This window comes from Erpetoichthys calabaricus, chromosome 1, assembly GCF_900747795.2.
Source record: "Erpetoichthys calabaricus chromosome 1, fErpCal1.3, whole genome shotgun sequence".
NCBI lineage: Eukaryota > Metazoa > Chordata > Cladistia > Polypteriformes > Polypteridae > Erpetoichthys > Erpetoichthys calabaricus.
The window spans coordinates 253,775,856-253,791,525 of NC_041394.2; the positions used below are offsets into that span (position 1 = coordinate 253,775,856).

The 15,670-nt window shown below is 40.0% G+C and overlaps 1 protein-coding gene across 1 annotated transcript in view; it reads right to left on the reverse strand.

Moving 5' to 3' along the window:
- rbm17 (RNA binding motif protein 17) overlaps positions 1–13,668 on the reverse strand; it is a 55,927-nt gene extending 42,259 nt beyond the window's left edge. The window contains exons 1-3 of the mRNA XM_028814181.2: positions 13,545–13,668; positions 10,376–10,522; positions 5,566–5,682 (exon numbers count right to left, since the gene is read on the reverse strand). Coding sequence (XP_028670014.1) covers positions 5,566–5,682; positions 10,376–10,498 — 240 coding nt within the window. The 5' untranslated portion in view covers positions 10,499–10,522; positions 13,545–13,668. The remainder of the gene's footprint in view (positions 1–5,565; positions 5,683–10,375; positions 10,523–13,544) is intronic.
- Positions 13,669–15,670: the final 2,002 nt, after the last annotated feature.

The window sequence follows — 15,670 nt, forward strand, 5'->3', positions numbered from 1 at the left end:
ATGCACAGTATTCGCTGCAGGCAGCGTTGGTGAAACACGTTCACCTACCAGGTGATACTGGATGAAGCTTTGGCAGCACAAGTCGCCATTGGAAGGATGATGGATGCATATAGGCAAAGCTTGATGTTAAGCAGGATGGCTGAAGAAGACCAAATATACGCATTTGTTGAAAACTTGCAATGGCTTTTCTAAGGCGGCATTTGACGCCCATTTTTGCATCTCCATCTCAGCTGATAGCGTTTCCTAAATACGTGAACTTTTCAACTACTTTTAGATTTTGACCGTTGACATTGATCTCTGGCACCCCAACTTGTACCCACACGTGCATGACACTAGACTTCTCAGTGCTGATCTGCATGCCGACTTTCCTTGCCTCTCGCCGTAAGCTTGTTGTTGGTGTCTTCAGATGGTGACCATCTTCCACAAGCAAGGCAACATTGTCTGCAAATTCGAGGTCAGTAAGCCAGTACTGTTTGCCCCAGTTGACACCCACCGCTGGCCCTAGGGCCTTCTTCATGATGAAATCAAGGACCACCAAGAATAGAATGGGTGACAAAATGCTCCCTTGTCTGATGCCAGTCTCAATGTTGAAGAACTTGGTGTGGCCCGTGTTCATCTTGACACAGCAGCTCTGAGTGGTGGTAGAGGGACTGGAAGGTGGCAATAAACTTCCTCAGGACACCATATATCTGCAAATTGCTCCACAGGGACTCACGATGGACACTGTTGAATGCCTTCTTAAAGTTGATTGACAGTGGCTGCTTATATTCCACACACTGCTCAACGATGTTTCTCAGTATGAAAATCTGATCACTGCATGACCATCCTTACCGAAAGCCTGCCTGATCTTCTCATAGGCGTTGGTCAGTGGCTGTTTTTATTCGGCGCAGGAAAGATTGTACAAAAGATCTTGGCTAACACAGACAGCAGGGTAATACCCCACCAATTTGTGCATTCGGTTGCATTTCCCTTCTTTGGCAACTTCACAATGATGCCTTTCTGCCAGTCCTCAGGGACAGTGTTATCCCACCAGCATGCATTATACAGATCCACAAGCTTGGCTTTGATGATTGGGCCCCCATATTTCAGGAATTCAGCTTTAATTTCATCCAGACCAGCCATTTGATTGATTTCTGCATCTTGATGGCTGTTTGAACTTCTTCCAGGGCGTACTTACCATCTATCTCATCCAGCTCCCCTTGCATTTCTTCTTGGTTGAAGTTGTAGGTGGCAGGCGGGTATGCTTGGTTGAGTGTCTCACGTTAGTGTTCAACCCACCAAGCACCTTGGTCCTCCTTGGTGAGGAGCAACTTCCCAGTCTCATTTTTGATCGGGACCAACGAGGCTTTCCAGACCCCTGAGAGATCTTTGGCAATTCGGTACAACATATGGGTGTCGTTCCATTTGGCTGCTTCTTGGGCTTCCTTGCATTTCTTTTTGAGCCAGTCTTTCTTGTCGTGTCTACAGCGAAGTTTCACTGCCTCATCCAAATCATCATATATACGTGCAGCTGCCTCCATATCATTACGGCTTTGGGTTTGGTCACAAGCCTTTTTTCCTTCTCTCTCTGGTCGATGAAGGTCCAAAAGGTTCTTCTATTTATTGCGTTTTCCTGTAATGCTTCCCTTAAGGTAAAAGGTTAACAGACCACGGCTGGGGTGAGAGTGGTTCCCGATGATGCTACTTGACCTTCACATGCACCATTTGCGCTGGAGGTCCTCAGTGGCAAATAACAAGGCACCAATGATGGGCTGAGACAGTTTTCACAACCAACTGCTGAGACTTCCAGTCTATGAGTGTGCAGTTACCATACCAAACTGTTATACAATTGGCTAGCATGTTCTCAATGGCACAGTGATAGACATTGATTAGAATCTGATGAGACCATTGGATTTTCTTCAGCCTTCTTAAACAGTAAAAATGTTTCTGTGGTTTCTTGACCAGGGTGGAGGTGTTGAGGGACCATGAAAGATCCTCTGAAATGTGAACGCTCAGGAACGTAAAGCAGGAGACATCAGTCAACCTCAGTCCCGTTTATTAATATGATGGTTTGGCTGTATTCTTTGAATGTCCTGTAGTCCACAATGAGCTTCCCTGGTCTTCATGATATTCAGGGCCAGGTTAATATTGAAACACCACACTGTTAGGAGCTGGACCTCTTCTCTATAGGCGGACTCTTCACTGTTACTGATAAGGCCAACTATCATGGTGTCATTGGCAAAATTAATGATTGTGTTAGATCGCTGTGTGGGGACACAAGTCATAAGTGAAGTGGCAATATAGTAGGGAGTTCATCAAACAGCCCAGTGGGACACCAGAGTTCAGGGTCAGGGTTAAATAAGTATGGTTGGCTAACCCTAACAGACTGTGGCCTTCTGGTCAGGAAATCCAGAATAGTTACAGAGGAAAGTGCTAAAGCCAAGCTAGCTGTGCTTTGTGTCTAGCTTAGAGGGGATGATAGTATTAAATGCTGAACTACAGTTAGGTCCATAAATATTTGGACACAGACAACTTTTTCTAATTTTGGTTCTGTACATTACCACAATGAATTTTAAATGAAACAACTCTGATGCAGTTGAAGTGCAGACTTTCAGCTTTAATTCAGTGAGGTGAACGAAACAATTGCATAAAAATGTGAGGCAACTAAAGCATTTTTTAACACAATCCCTTCATTTCAGGGGCTCAAAAGTAATTGGACAATTGACTCAAATGCTATTTCATGGGCAGGTGTGGGCAAGTCCGTCGTTATGTCATTGTCAATTAAGCAGATAAAAGGCCTGGAGTTGATTTGAGGTGTGGTGCTTGCATGTTGAAGATTTTGCTGTGAACAGACAACATGCGGTGAAAGGAGCTCTCCAAGCAGGTGAAAGAAGCCATCCTTAAGCTGCGAAAACAGAAAAAACCCATCCGAGAAATTGCTACAATATTACGAGTGGCAAAATATACAGTTTGGTACATCCTGAGAAAGAAACCAAGCACTGGATGTCCACGGAAGACAACAGTGGTGGATGATCGCAAGAATCATTTCCATGGTGAAGAGAAACCCCTTCACAACAGCCAACCAAGTGAACAACACTCTCCAGGGGGTAGGCGTATCGATATCCAAGTCTACCATAAAGAGAAGACTGCATGAAAGTAAATACAGAGGGTGGCACTGCAAGGTGCAAGCCACTCACAAGCCTCAAGAATAGAAAGGCTAGATTGGACTTTGCTAAAGAACATCTAAAAAAGAATGTTCTGGAAAAACATTCTTTGGACAGATGAAACCAAGATCAACCTCTACCACAATGATGGCAAGAAAAAAGTATGGAGAAGGCGTGGAACAGCTCATTATCCAAAGCATACCACGTCATCTGTAAAACACGGTGGAGGCAGTGTGATGGCTTGGGCGTGCATGGCTGCCAGCGGCGCTGGGACCCCAGTGTTTATTGATGATGTGACACAGGACAGAAGCAGCCGAATGAATTCTGAGGTGTTCAGAGACATACTGTCTGCTCAAATCCAGCTAAATGCAGTCAAATTGATTGAGCGGCGTTTCATGATACAGATGGACAATGACCCAAAACATACAGCCAAAGCAACCCAGGAGTTTATTAAAGCAAAGAAGTGGAACATTCTTGAATGGCCAAGTCAGTCACCTGATCTTAACCCAATTGAGCATGCATTTCACTTGTTGAAGACTAAACTTCAGACAGAAAGGCCCACAAACAAACAGCAACTGAAAGCCACTGCAGTAAAGGCCTGGCAGAGCATTAAAAAGGAGGAAACCCAGCATCTGGTGATGCCCATGAGTTCAAGACTTCAGGCTGTCATTGCCAGCAAAGGGTTTTCAACCAAGTATTAGAAATGAACATTTTATTTCCAGTTATTTAATCTGTCCAATTACTTTTGAGCCCCTGAAATGAAGGGATTGTGTTAAAAAAATGCTTTAGTTGCCTCACATTTTTATGCAATCGTTTTGTTCACCCCACTGAATTAAAGCTGAAAGTCTGCACTTCAACTGCATCAGAGTTGTTTCATTTAAAATTCATTGTGGTAATGTACAGAACCAAAATTAGAAAAAAGTTGTCTCTGTCCAAATATTTATGGACCTAACTGTATAGTCAATGAACAGAAGTCTCACATAGATATCACTGTTGTCCAGGTGGGTCAGAGCTGTGAAAAGAGCCATTAAAATAGCATCTTCAGTTGACCTCTTTGGGCGATATGCAAACTGTTGGGGACGCAGTGTGGAAAGTAGGCATACTTTGAGATGAATAAGAACCAACTTCTCGAAGCACTTCTTATCAATGGAGGGAGTGCAACCGAGCAGCGGTGGATTACATAGGCACTGGCACAAAGGTCATCTTCCTAAGGCAAGTTCAGATTGATGTCAGTGAAGGCACCTTCCAGATCTCTGCACAAGCCCAGAGCACTCAGCCAGGGATACCATAAGGGCCAGCAACCTAACGCACTTGCACCCCGCTCACTGCAGCACACATGTTGCTGGTGGAGAGTGCAGAAGGCTACTTATTTGTGGATGGCTCCATTTTAATGGGTATTTCCTTACTGTCCTTTTCAAAACAAGCATAGAAATTGTTAAGCTCTTCAGGACTGGATGTATAGCTGGTAGTGAAGACTTTGTTATTGGGTTTATAGTTCATAACAGTCTGGATGCCCTGCCACCAATGAAGAGGGTCAGAGTTATTATGAGAGTATCCTTATTTTGCAATTTGTGATCATATTTGGCTTTCATGTTGCCTCCTCCTTAGGTTAGCTTACAATGAGCTGTAGGCTTTCTTATTACCAAATCTAAAAGGAGCATCACGTTTCTTTAATAGTAGGCAGACCTCACTTTTCGTTAACAGTTTAGGATTACGGTAGGTTCTGAGGTGTCTCAGAGTCATGATACTATTGACACAAGAGCTAATGTATTCCAGCACTGAAGAAACATAGGTGTCCAGGTATTATTGGGAGACCAGAGTGGCCTGAGTGGCAAAAGTTCTTCAATCTGTATATTGAAAACAATCCAGCAATATGGAGACAGCACCCTCAGGCCTCACTGTTGGTTTTTCATGTTTAATGATTGGTAAGTACTTATGGAGCAGGAAAGAAGAGATGGTCAAACTGTCCCATGTGAAGGAGGAGAAGAGCTTTGTAAGTCTCAATAATGTTCATGTAAACATGCTCCAAAATACTATGACCTCTAGTGGGGCAGGAGACATTTTTTATGAAATTTGGGGAGAACAACTTTCAAGTTAACATGAATTATATTTTGTAAAGCTTTAAATTATAAAAACTAGTTAAAAATTCTTTCACCTTATCCCATTAATTAAAAATACAACTGTTAGACTTACAAGTTTTCACAAATGCAAATAAAAAACATATACAAATACTGATAGATAGCATAATAGGTTCTTGGTCATAAAACAATAAAATTTTACAAATGTGCTTCCAGTCTGCTCAACTGCATTAAAGCCTATCCACAGAGAAAATTAATAAACAAATCAGTTTACACTCACTGAATAAAAGTACTAACGTGATAGGACAAGACTGGTATCCTCTCAATCACAGTATTCTACTTACCTTTAACCCAGCACCAATATGAGGAGGAGTATCGGAAATCTGCCTGTCATCAGCTGAACTGCCTCGCTTGAGATCAACCACCGGAGCAAGAACTGTACTCTGCTTTGATCGTTGACTCTACCAGGATAATGCAAAATAATTATTAATGCTTATGAAAATTAAAATGCAACACTGAAAAACGTACATAGACAGAATATTGAGATTGCCACTCTATGCATAAATAAAGTGTTTTTAGCATGACCAAGACTAACCAATATTAATAAAGCTGAATATTTGCATGTATATTTGTTTGTTCAGTTTTGAAAACCAACTTCCAAATGAGTTATAAATTTGAAATTTGGCACATAGCTGTGTAAAGCTATCACCTTGATGGGAAAAACACGAAATTCATGATAAGTCCCCTAGGAACCCTTAGGGGGAGGCAAGGCATTGAATTAGCCTACTTACAAGTGTGTTACAAACCTTGAAATTTGGCACGAGTATAGTATGTGGAATTGCTACCACTTTATTGCTCATTGCTCATTCAGCTTTTAAGTTGCCATTAAATCTAACTTACAGTGAAGTTACTGTGTATAATGTCAACAAAGGAACTTCTCTAGCTCAACTTTTAAAAGACGGTGTGGTTATTATTTGGGATGAGTGTACTGTCTCCACAAAGGGGGAATAGAAGCTCTGAACAAAACACTTAAGGATGTAAGTGACAATGAAAATTTAATGGGTGGAGTGACTGTTCTGTTTTCAGGCGATTTTCGACAAACTCTTCCAGTTATTCTAAGATGTACAATGGTCAATGAGGTGAGGGCATCTATAAAGTCATCCAAATTCACAAATGAACTCTTACGATTAATATGAGAGCTCAGTTGAAGGGAGACTGCTTACCTTGTGCATTTTCACAATTGTTTTTGAAAATGGGTAACTGAGCAAATACTGTAATAGAGACTTCTAATGGAGATATTGAAATTCTGAACAATCCTGGAAACTTGGTCAACTGGCCAAGAAACTTTACCTGGATATTATAAATTTACATAAAAAAAACTGATTTGTGGTTATGTAAAAGAACCATACTATCGCCTAAAAACAATACTGCTGAGGAAATAAATAATTATCTGCTTGACAAACTACACTGTAATAAAAAAAAATATTTTTCTATCGATTCTGTTTGAGATAATGAAGAGGCGGTTCATTATCCAATATAATTTTTTAATTCCCTTAATCCTTTCGGAATGGCTCCTAATAAACTGTTCCTTAAAGCTGGTACACTACAATGTTGTTAATAAATCTAAATGCTCTGAAACTATGTAACAGTACCCATTTGAGAGTGACTACATTGCAATCCAACTTTATTGAAGCCTCAATTATAACTGGGTGTGCAAAAGGTGAAAAAGTATTTATTCCTCAGATTACAATTTTCGTATGTCCAGTTTTATGTGGCATGTTCAAGAGTCAATCAGAGGGACAATTTATACATTTTGGCTTCGACAGGACAAACTAAAAAACATGGTATATAAAGAACCTTTAGTTTAAATATTTTGAGAAATTTAATAACGTAAAAGTAATGTATCATTAAAACTCTATTTCTATGTGATGCAAAGCGCACTGGTCCTGCTAGTTATAATCATATGCTTCTGTGTTTTTAGAAATTTCCTGGGGCAACACCAAAATATTTTGATAGTAGGAGCTACAGTGCATCCGGAAAGTATTCACAGCGCATCACTTTTTCCACATTTTGTTATGTTACAGCCTTATTCCAAAATGAATTAAATTCATGTTGTTCCTCAGAATTCTACACACAACACCCCATAATGACAATGTGAAAAAAAGTTTACTTGAGGTTTTTGCAAATTTATTAAAAATAAAAAAATTGAGAAAGCACATGTACATAAGTATTCACAGCCTTTGCCATGAAGCTCAAAATTGAGCTCAGGTACATCCTGTTTCCCCTGATCATCCTTGAGATGTTTCTGCAGCTTAATTGGAGTCCACCTGTGGTAAATTCAGTTGATTGGACATGATTTGGAAAGGCACATACCTGTCTATATAAGGTCCCACAGTTGACAGTTCATGTCAGAGCACAAACCAAGCATGAAGTCAAAGGAATTGTCTGTAGACCTCCGAGACAGGATTGTCTCGAGGCACAAATCTGGGGAAGGTTACAGAAAAATTTCTGTTGCTTTGAAGGTCCCAATGAGCACAGTGGTCTCCATCATTGGTAAGTGGAAGAAGTTCAAAACCACCAGGACTCTTCCTAGAGCTGGCCGACCATCTAAACTGAGCGATCGGGGGAAGAAGGGCCTTAGTCAGGGAGGTGACCAAGAACCCGATGGTCACTCTGTCAGAGCTCCAGAGGTCCTCTGTGGAGAGAGGAGAACCTTCCAGAAGGACAACCATCTCTGTAGCAATCCACCAATCAGGCCTGTATGGTAGAGTGGCCAGACAGAAGCTACTCCTTAGTAAAAGGCACATGGCAGCCTGCCTGGAGTTTGCAAAAAGGCACCTGAAGGACTCTCAGACCATGAGAAAGAAAATTTTCTGGTCTGATGAGACAAAGATTGAACTCTTTGGTGTGAATGCCAGGCGTCACGTTTGGAGAAAACCAGGCACGGCTCATCACCAGGCCAATACCATCCCTACAGTGAATCTTGGTGGTGGCAGCATCATGCTGTGGGGATGTTTTTCAGCGGCAGGGACTGGGAGACTAGTCAGGATAAAGTGAAAGATGACTGCAGCAATGTACAGAGACATCCTGGATGAAAAAAACTTGCTCCAGAGTGCTCTTGACCTCAGACTGGGGCAACGGTTCATCTTTCAGCAGGACAACGACCCTAAGCACACAGCCAAGATATCAAAGGAGTGGCTTCAGGACAACTCTGTGAATGTCCTTGAGTGGCCCAGCCAGAGTCCAGACTTGAATCCGATTGAACATCTCTGGAGAGATCTTAAAATGGCTGTGCACCGACGCTTCCCATCCAACCTGATGGAGCTTGAGAGGTGCTGCAAAGAGGAACGGGCGAAACTGGCCAAGGATAGGTGTGCCAAGCTTGTGGCATCATATTCAAAAAGACTTGAGGTTGTAATTGCTGCCAAAGGTGCATCGACAAAGTATTGAGCAAAGGCTGTGAATACTTATGTACATGTGATTTCTCAGTTTTTTTTTTATTTTTAATAAATTTGCAAAAATCTCAAGTAAACTTTTTTCACGTTGTCATTATGGGGTGTTCCACAAAATGTGGAAAAAGTGATGCGCTGTGAATACTTACCGGATGCACTGTATTGTCACAGTTGGCTGGGGGGGCGTCCCGGCTGGCACGCCCCAGAGAATGGCTTACGCCTCCCCCAGACCACGTGGGGGCGACCGCCCTGGTGGCTATGGGGACCACGGGTACAGAGCTTTGAAGCTCAACCCTGTAGGGGCCCGTGGTCACCGCCAGGGGGTGCCCCAATGCTTTTGGAGCCCTGGACCTCAGCACTTCCACCACACCCAGAAGTGCTGGGGGGGAAGAGGATTGGGGACACCCAAAGTGCTTCCGGGTGCACAGCCAGCACTTCCGCCACACACTGGGGAGTGCCGGCGGAAGATTGTCGGGAGGCACCTGGAGTATATAGGGGTGATTATAAAGGGGGCCGCCTCCCTCCGTTCGTGGGCTGGAGTCGGGAGTGAAGTAAGGAACAGGTCTTGGAGGAGAGGCAAGGAGGCGGCCTGAAGAAAGAGGCATTTGATAGTTGGCCTGCACTTTGGGGACTTTTGGGTTCAAAAAAACTAATATAAGTACACTCTCTAACCAAACTCTTCCTGAATTTACTGTTTTCAAATACCTGCCACATGGAGTCACTTCAAGCACACTACAAACATGAAACATTTAATACAATAAAACTTTACTATTAAATATATGCGCACATAGTGTGTCAGACTAAAATAGAAGTATATAATGTATATGACAGAAAATCTCAGCATACTGTGCGTGCATTTCAATATATACTTTATATGTTTTACTTTAACAATGTAAGAAACAAAAATCTTAGAATAACCCCATTTAAATATATTACAGAAGCATTTTAGCATACAAAGCATATACTGTTTAGTATGAAAAATTACTGAAGTTAAGTCTAGTCACGCTCAGTCTTGGGCTATGTCTGTTGGGGTGTCTTCTTCGGTAGCACTGCTTTTTTTCAAGTTTTTGTTAACATTTTCTGTCATCATTGTTTCTTTAATCTTGCTCTCACTCCTGGCGTGCTGGTAGGCACAGCTGCTGCAATCCAAACATTAGCAAGTGTGCTGCTGCCAGCTCCGTGTTGTGTGCGTCAACCTAACCTGACATGGCTGTAACTCTATTCCAGCCACATGATTGGTTCGGTGCAGTGCTATTCTCATTATCATTGGCTTTTCATGTTGTCAAAACATGATGGAATGAGTTATATCGACTTTCTGTCGACCATGTCTTATGTTTCTATTGAGAAAAAGTTATTTTGCTTTAAAAATATCTGTTTTATTACACAGCCCTAGAAATCATTGAATTCATTTTTACAAGGAGAGAAATCAATGCATTAAAAAATATTTATATAAAGGCAGAATAGCAGAAGCAATTAGTTATTTGAAAGGCCGACTGATTGCAACTGTATCTACCAAACATTTTTATAAACTATTGTAAAACAACAGAAAGAATAACTTGTGACATTTAAAAAGTGCCTAAAAAACACGTTTTTTTAAACTGTGGGTTTTTGAAACACTCCACCTCCCCGAACACTTTTATCCCCCACGTGTACATATATAAATTCAGTGGAAATTCAGACAAACTTCCTTTCAAAAGTTTACCTTTGCCTGCGTGAGGGCTGCTTTTTTCACCTGTAGCTGACTCTGAAGAAGTTTAAAGTTCTTGGACCAGCCTTCTGCTTTTACATCACTGGTCTCAACCCCCAGGTCATCATAAAGGGACATTTCTGTTGTAGTCCACTGTAATGTCTACAAAGAAACAATACCAGAATTAATGCAATTTTCTAATATTTTAACAATGAATGTAGACCAGTATCAAATTATATTCTTTATGTACATAAACCTAAAAATGGGGGAGGGGTTTATAAGACAGAAATCTGCAGGTCAGGAAGTTGGGCTTGAAGTTCAGCTTTTAGTGGAAGTTACCATGTAAGAGTTTGCTTGGAAGAAAAGCACTTTCTCCAGATCAGTATCACTGTAAGTAGAACATTATATGAGTAAATACTGAAATTAAGATACTACCGTAACCATAGAAAGGGGAAAAACCAGCAATAGTATTGCCTTGGTGTTATATAACTCCATATATTCTATAAAGTGACTATAAGGCACAGCTATAATTAATGTTTAGTGAAGGTTAGGATACACCACAATTATTGATATAGTACAATACAGTAGCTGTACTAAACTCTGCACCACTCAGTCACCTCATCCAAGGATGGTTCCTGCTTAGTCAGGTTTTGGTGTCTGCAACCCTGAATTTAATTAAGTGGGGTTAATAATAGATTGATGCATGGATTCATAATACAGTTCACAAAGAAAATGTAGTTCACTCCATGTGCTCTTTATTAGTAGGGTAAAAATGACACCTACCTAATTAACCGGCAGGTCTATATTTACATTACTACTTCCATCATTGTCTATTTTAATTAATCAAGGATGATAATTTGCCAAAAATTCAACTGAGTGGTTAAAAGAATACTAAATCATATTATTACTCAAGGAAACCATGGTAAATCTATCCTTGTAAACAATGTAACATTGCTTTTTTTCTATTAATTAGCCTTTTTATAATTACTTTAAGTTTAAATATTATTAGAGATTAGTGAACACTCCAGTTTTAACATTAGCCTTCAACTATACCTTATAGAAGATCAGAACTATTTTTTTTAAATAGAAAGAAAGATGCGAGGATGAATGTATGTTAGAAAAATATTGGTAAGGTTTTATGGTGTCCTTTTGCAATTTCATTATATCTAAATCATCTTAACATTGTACAAATTAGCTGTACACTTATTGGATTTTACCTGACCTCCGTCACTGAACTGTATTATAAGCAGGTTAGTCCTGTCAGACAGTAGCCATCCTCTTTTTCCTAAACTTCAGCTGTTACCATTAGGCTGCAGATTTAGTTTCCCGAGGGTAAACAGCAACATATTTAAGAACTCTTTTCTTCCTAGACCTGTAAGCATTTTAAATTTCGTTACTTGTAATGATTCAGATAAATTCTGAATTATTGTTTTGTGTAATTATCCTTATTTGTACTAGTTGTCAGTTGTTATGCATTTGCTTATTCTCTTATATCTGTGTAACAGTGTCTTATGTTTTGTAAATTCCTATTGCAAACAACTTTCCCTATGGAATAATAAGGTCTACCAACGTTTAAATTAAGCAACCAACAGTCAAGTGTATATCACATGTGATAAAAGCTATACTGCTGAAAGTGACTTATGTTTTACTTGAAACCATCCCATGACCACATAGTCCTTACAATCCTCCAAAATGTGCCTGAAATTAGTTTAGAAAATATGGATGGTGATAACCTATCATATTGTACACATGACCTTAAATCATTACTTTAATCAGACACAAAATAATCACCACTCAAATGGAACACTTTTGTTTTGGTTAATCATTAAACATTTTATTGACATTTATAACATATATACAGTATAAGAACAGTTAACGTTTATAATATAAAGCTGAAAGAAACGACTCGTGGGCGTACTTTGTTGGACACGTGTCTGAAGGACAATAAGTGTAGGGTTAGCGGATAATTTTCGTTTATTTTTAATAAACTTTATTACTCAGTAACAACTACAAAAATATACAGCATAAAACCTTACAATCAAAGGAAATCAAGATCATTTGAGAAAACGCAATTACCAAAACTTAGTTTTAAAATTGCAAGAAAAAAAAACACTTATTCCCGACTGTACAAACTGCCTAATTTATACACCATTGGTTAATAAATGTTTGCAAGCTAAATGTCATTTTAAAAAATTTAATTTTCAGAATTTGTCAAGGGAAAACGAAACCATGCAAAAAGGGTGGTTCAGTAGTGATCAGTGCTACTTCACATCCACTGGGCTGAACCATGAAAGTTTCTCTCAGGCTGCGCTCATTTCTGAACGCTTCAAGAACTCAGAGGTAAGGCTTACAGATGACTATTTAAAGTCTGCAGGTCATGAATCTGTGTGTGTTGTGATGTAGCGGCATTTCCTTCTGTACCTGATAACCATAAACCTGAATAAAGCGGCATTTGTGAAAAGATGTATAAACAACTATACAAAATTCAGTAGCAGGAATCCCCATTTAAACTAACGCATATCACACCGAGTATGTACCTTGAATTAAACTAAATGCCCTAAAACAAAAAAAAAAATGGTGAAATATAAAAAAAATGCATTAAATAATAAAAATGCTCCTCTAATTACCAGCGAATATAATTTCCTTAATCAATCTAACAGTACAGTACAGTGAATGGTCCACTTGTGTATGAAATCGGGGACCCTTACAAATGCCGCCTGCTGTAATCGGCACTAGTAGGATGGAGCTATTAGAGTGTAATGCAAAGGAAGGAGAAAGCTACACGTCCAAGATACTCCTGTCAACATATTCGAACAAAACTCGCGACACGAGCTACAGTGCAAGTACAAATAAAGAGTCGCCAAAACACAGCTGCAATGTGTATTACGTGCGCGCCGAAAGAAAGACCAATTCCACTTCTTATTCGCTTCTGAGAAGGTCAAAACCAAGCAGCTCAATCTGCGATAACAAAGCAGGACACGTGGATCAGTAACGATTAAAGCCTTTGCAAGCAGAATTTGCAATTTTAAAGCTCTCTACGTACGTAAGTAAAAGAGAATATCGATAACTCGCAAAGCAGGAACCACACACCGGCCCAGGCTTTCCATGCACCTAGAAAATATAGAGGGGTGACTTCTATCCGCCGCTTAGTGGGTTTCTTGTAAGCAACGCAAAGCTCCCCTACCTGAGTTAACTGGAAAAATAAAACACAACAATGGAATAAGTGGTCATTCAGTTAATTAGTATCTCCTTCTGCAGCACGTTGGTTAGTGTCGTTTATGCACGTTTCATCAACGAAAAACAAAAGGAATTCACGTTCAAGAAGAACATGTAGCCCGCGAATCACATTTAACAACGCATGTTGCCATCGTGCGGTGGGAGGGAAGTGATGCAGCGTATTTAAGTAAAATGTCTACACCTACAGCATTTTCCCGGCGTTCACATAGTATTTAATGTAGTAGATCGCTAAGCGCAAAGAAAACACTATCTTCTGTGTCTTTGTTTATCGTATTCACTAGCATTACTTATGAATGCTTTGAAATAACTTCAGATTTTTTACTCTCTGAAGCCTCCTGATTCACCGGTACGAGAAAACCCCACAATATGATACCGTTTGATGCTTCTTAATTCCTAGTATATAAGATGTCGAGCTTTTAAGGGGTTCCAGTCCTATTTTTAACCCGCTAGACCCACATGTTAACAGGCATCATGCCCTTATGATATAGAATAAACCAATAGGTGTGTTCAGCAAAAATACTCGGACTAGAAGTTGTACTTACGTCATCAACAGGCCCCAGGGATTCGCCCCTAATGTGATACGAGTGGTCAGAGTTATTCCTTTTCAGAAAACTTCTAAAATATTTGTCACATACAATTATACACAGTACAAATATGTAGCGAAATGCTTAGTTGCTGAACTCCAAGACTGTACATTTGAAGAATACAAAAAGACAATAAATAGTGAATTCTCAGCTGTATAACTATTAAAATGTACAATGGCAGTATTATATTAATGTTATGAAATATATATAATAAACTAATAATAATGTAATATAAGAAAATTAATTATATGAAGCTCTGGGTACTGTCCTCATTTACAGGGTGGTCCAGATCTAATTATGCAATTCTTGCATTGCATTGCATTAAAGGTTGCATAGTTAGATCTAGACCATCCTATACAATGTGGATGGACTGTGAAAAGAAGCTCCTCCTGAATCTCTCAGAAATGGTCTTCAAGCAGCAGTACTGTTTTCTTAACTGCAACACAGAGAAGAGGCCATTGTTGGCATGGCTGATATCTCTAAAAAATTTCTTTGCCCTAGCTTGATATCTCTTGGTTTAAATGTCCTGGAAGTTAGAAAGTGCGCACCCAGTCATGTGTTCGGGTGACTACACCATTCTCTGCAGAGTCTTGCAGTTCTGTTGCAAGCTTTTCCCAGACCGGGCAGTAATACTCCGTGAAGTGATACTTTCAATGGTGGATATGTAGAAGTTCTTTATTGTCTGGGATGGTAGCCTGAAATCCCTGGGGTGTCTATATGGTAGAGAGTGTGTCATGCCTTCTTCACCAAGATGTCAGTATGTCTGGACCAAGTTAGATCTTCTATGATGTTGACACCAAGGTATCTAAAACTATGCACACATTCCACCTGAGTGCCTCAGTCTACAATCAGCTACCTTGTCTTGTTGACATTCAGGAGAAGACTTCATCCAGGTCTGAACAAAGCATTTCAAGAAAAGGCCATTTTAACTCTGCCATTGTCATCTAACATAAATATTAGAAAGTGTTCCTGAAGTTGAAAGGCTAGGCTACAGGACTGTGCCTTTTGATAAACACAGTGTGGAGTATTGGTTATGGCTTTGGACTTTGCACTTCAAACCCTGAGGTTGTGGGTTCAAATTCTCTGTGAGCATGAACAAGTTACTTCTCTGTCTGTGCTGCAATTGGTAAAACAAATGAATTGTAACGAATTGTATCTCAAATGTTAAATGTCACTTTGGATAAAGGCATCAGTCAAATAAGAAAATAATAAAAAGGGGATCTTTGGAAAAGAAAACCTAGCTCACCTAAAATGATGGAGTGGCTCAAAACTATCTAAGGGTGGTGTACATTTAAATGTTTTAATTGCACGCTAGGCAAGTCTGTTTCTAATGTTGCCACTCTGTTAACTAGGAAGACAATTCATTTTTGAGAAAACACATCCATCCATCCATCCATTTTCCAACCCGCTGAATCCGAACACAGGGTCACGGGGGTCTGCTGGAGCCAATCCCAGCCAACACAGGGCACAAGGCAGGAAACAATCCTGG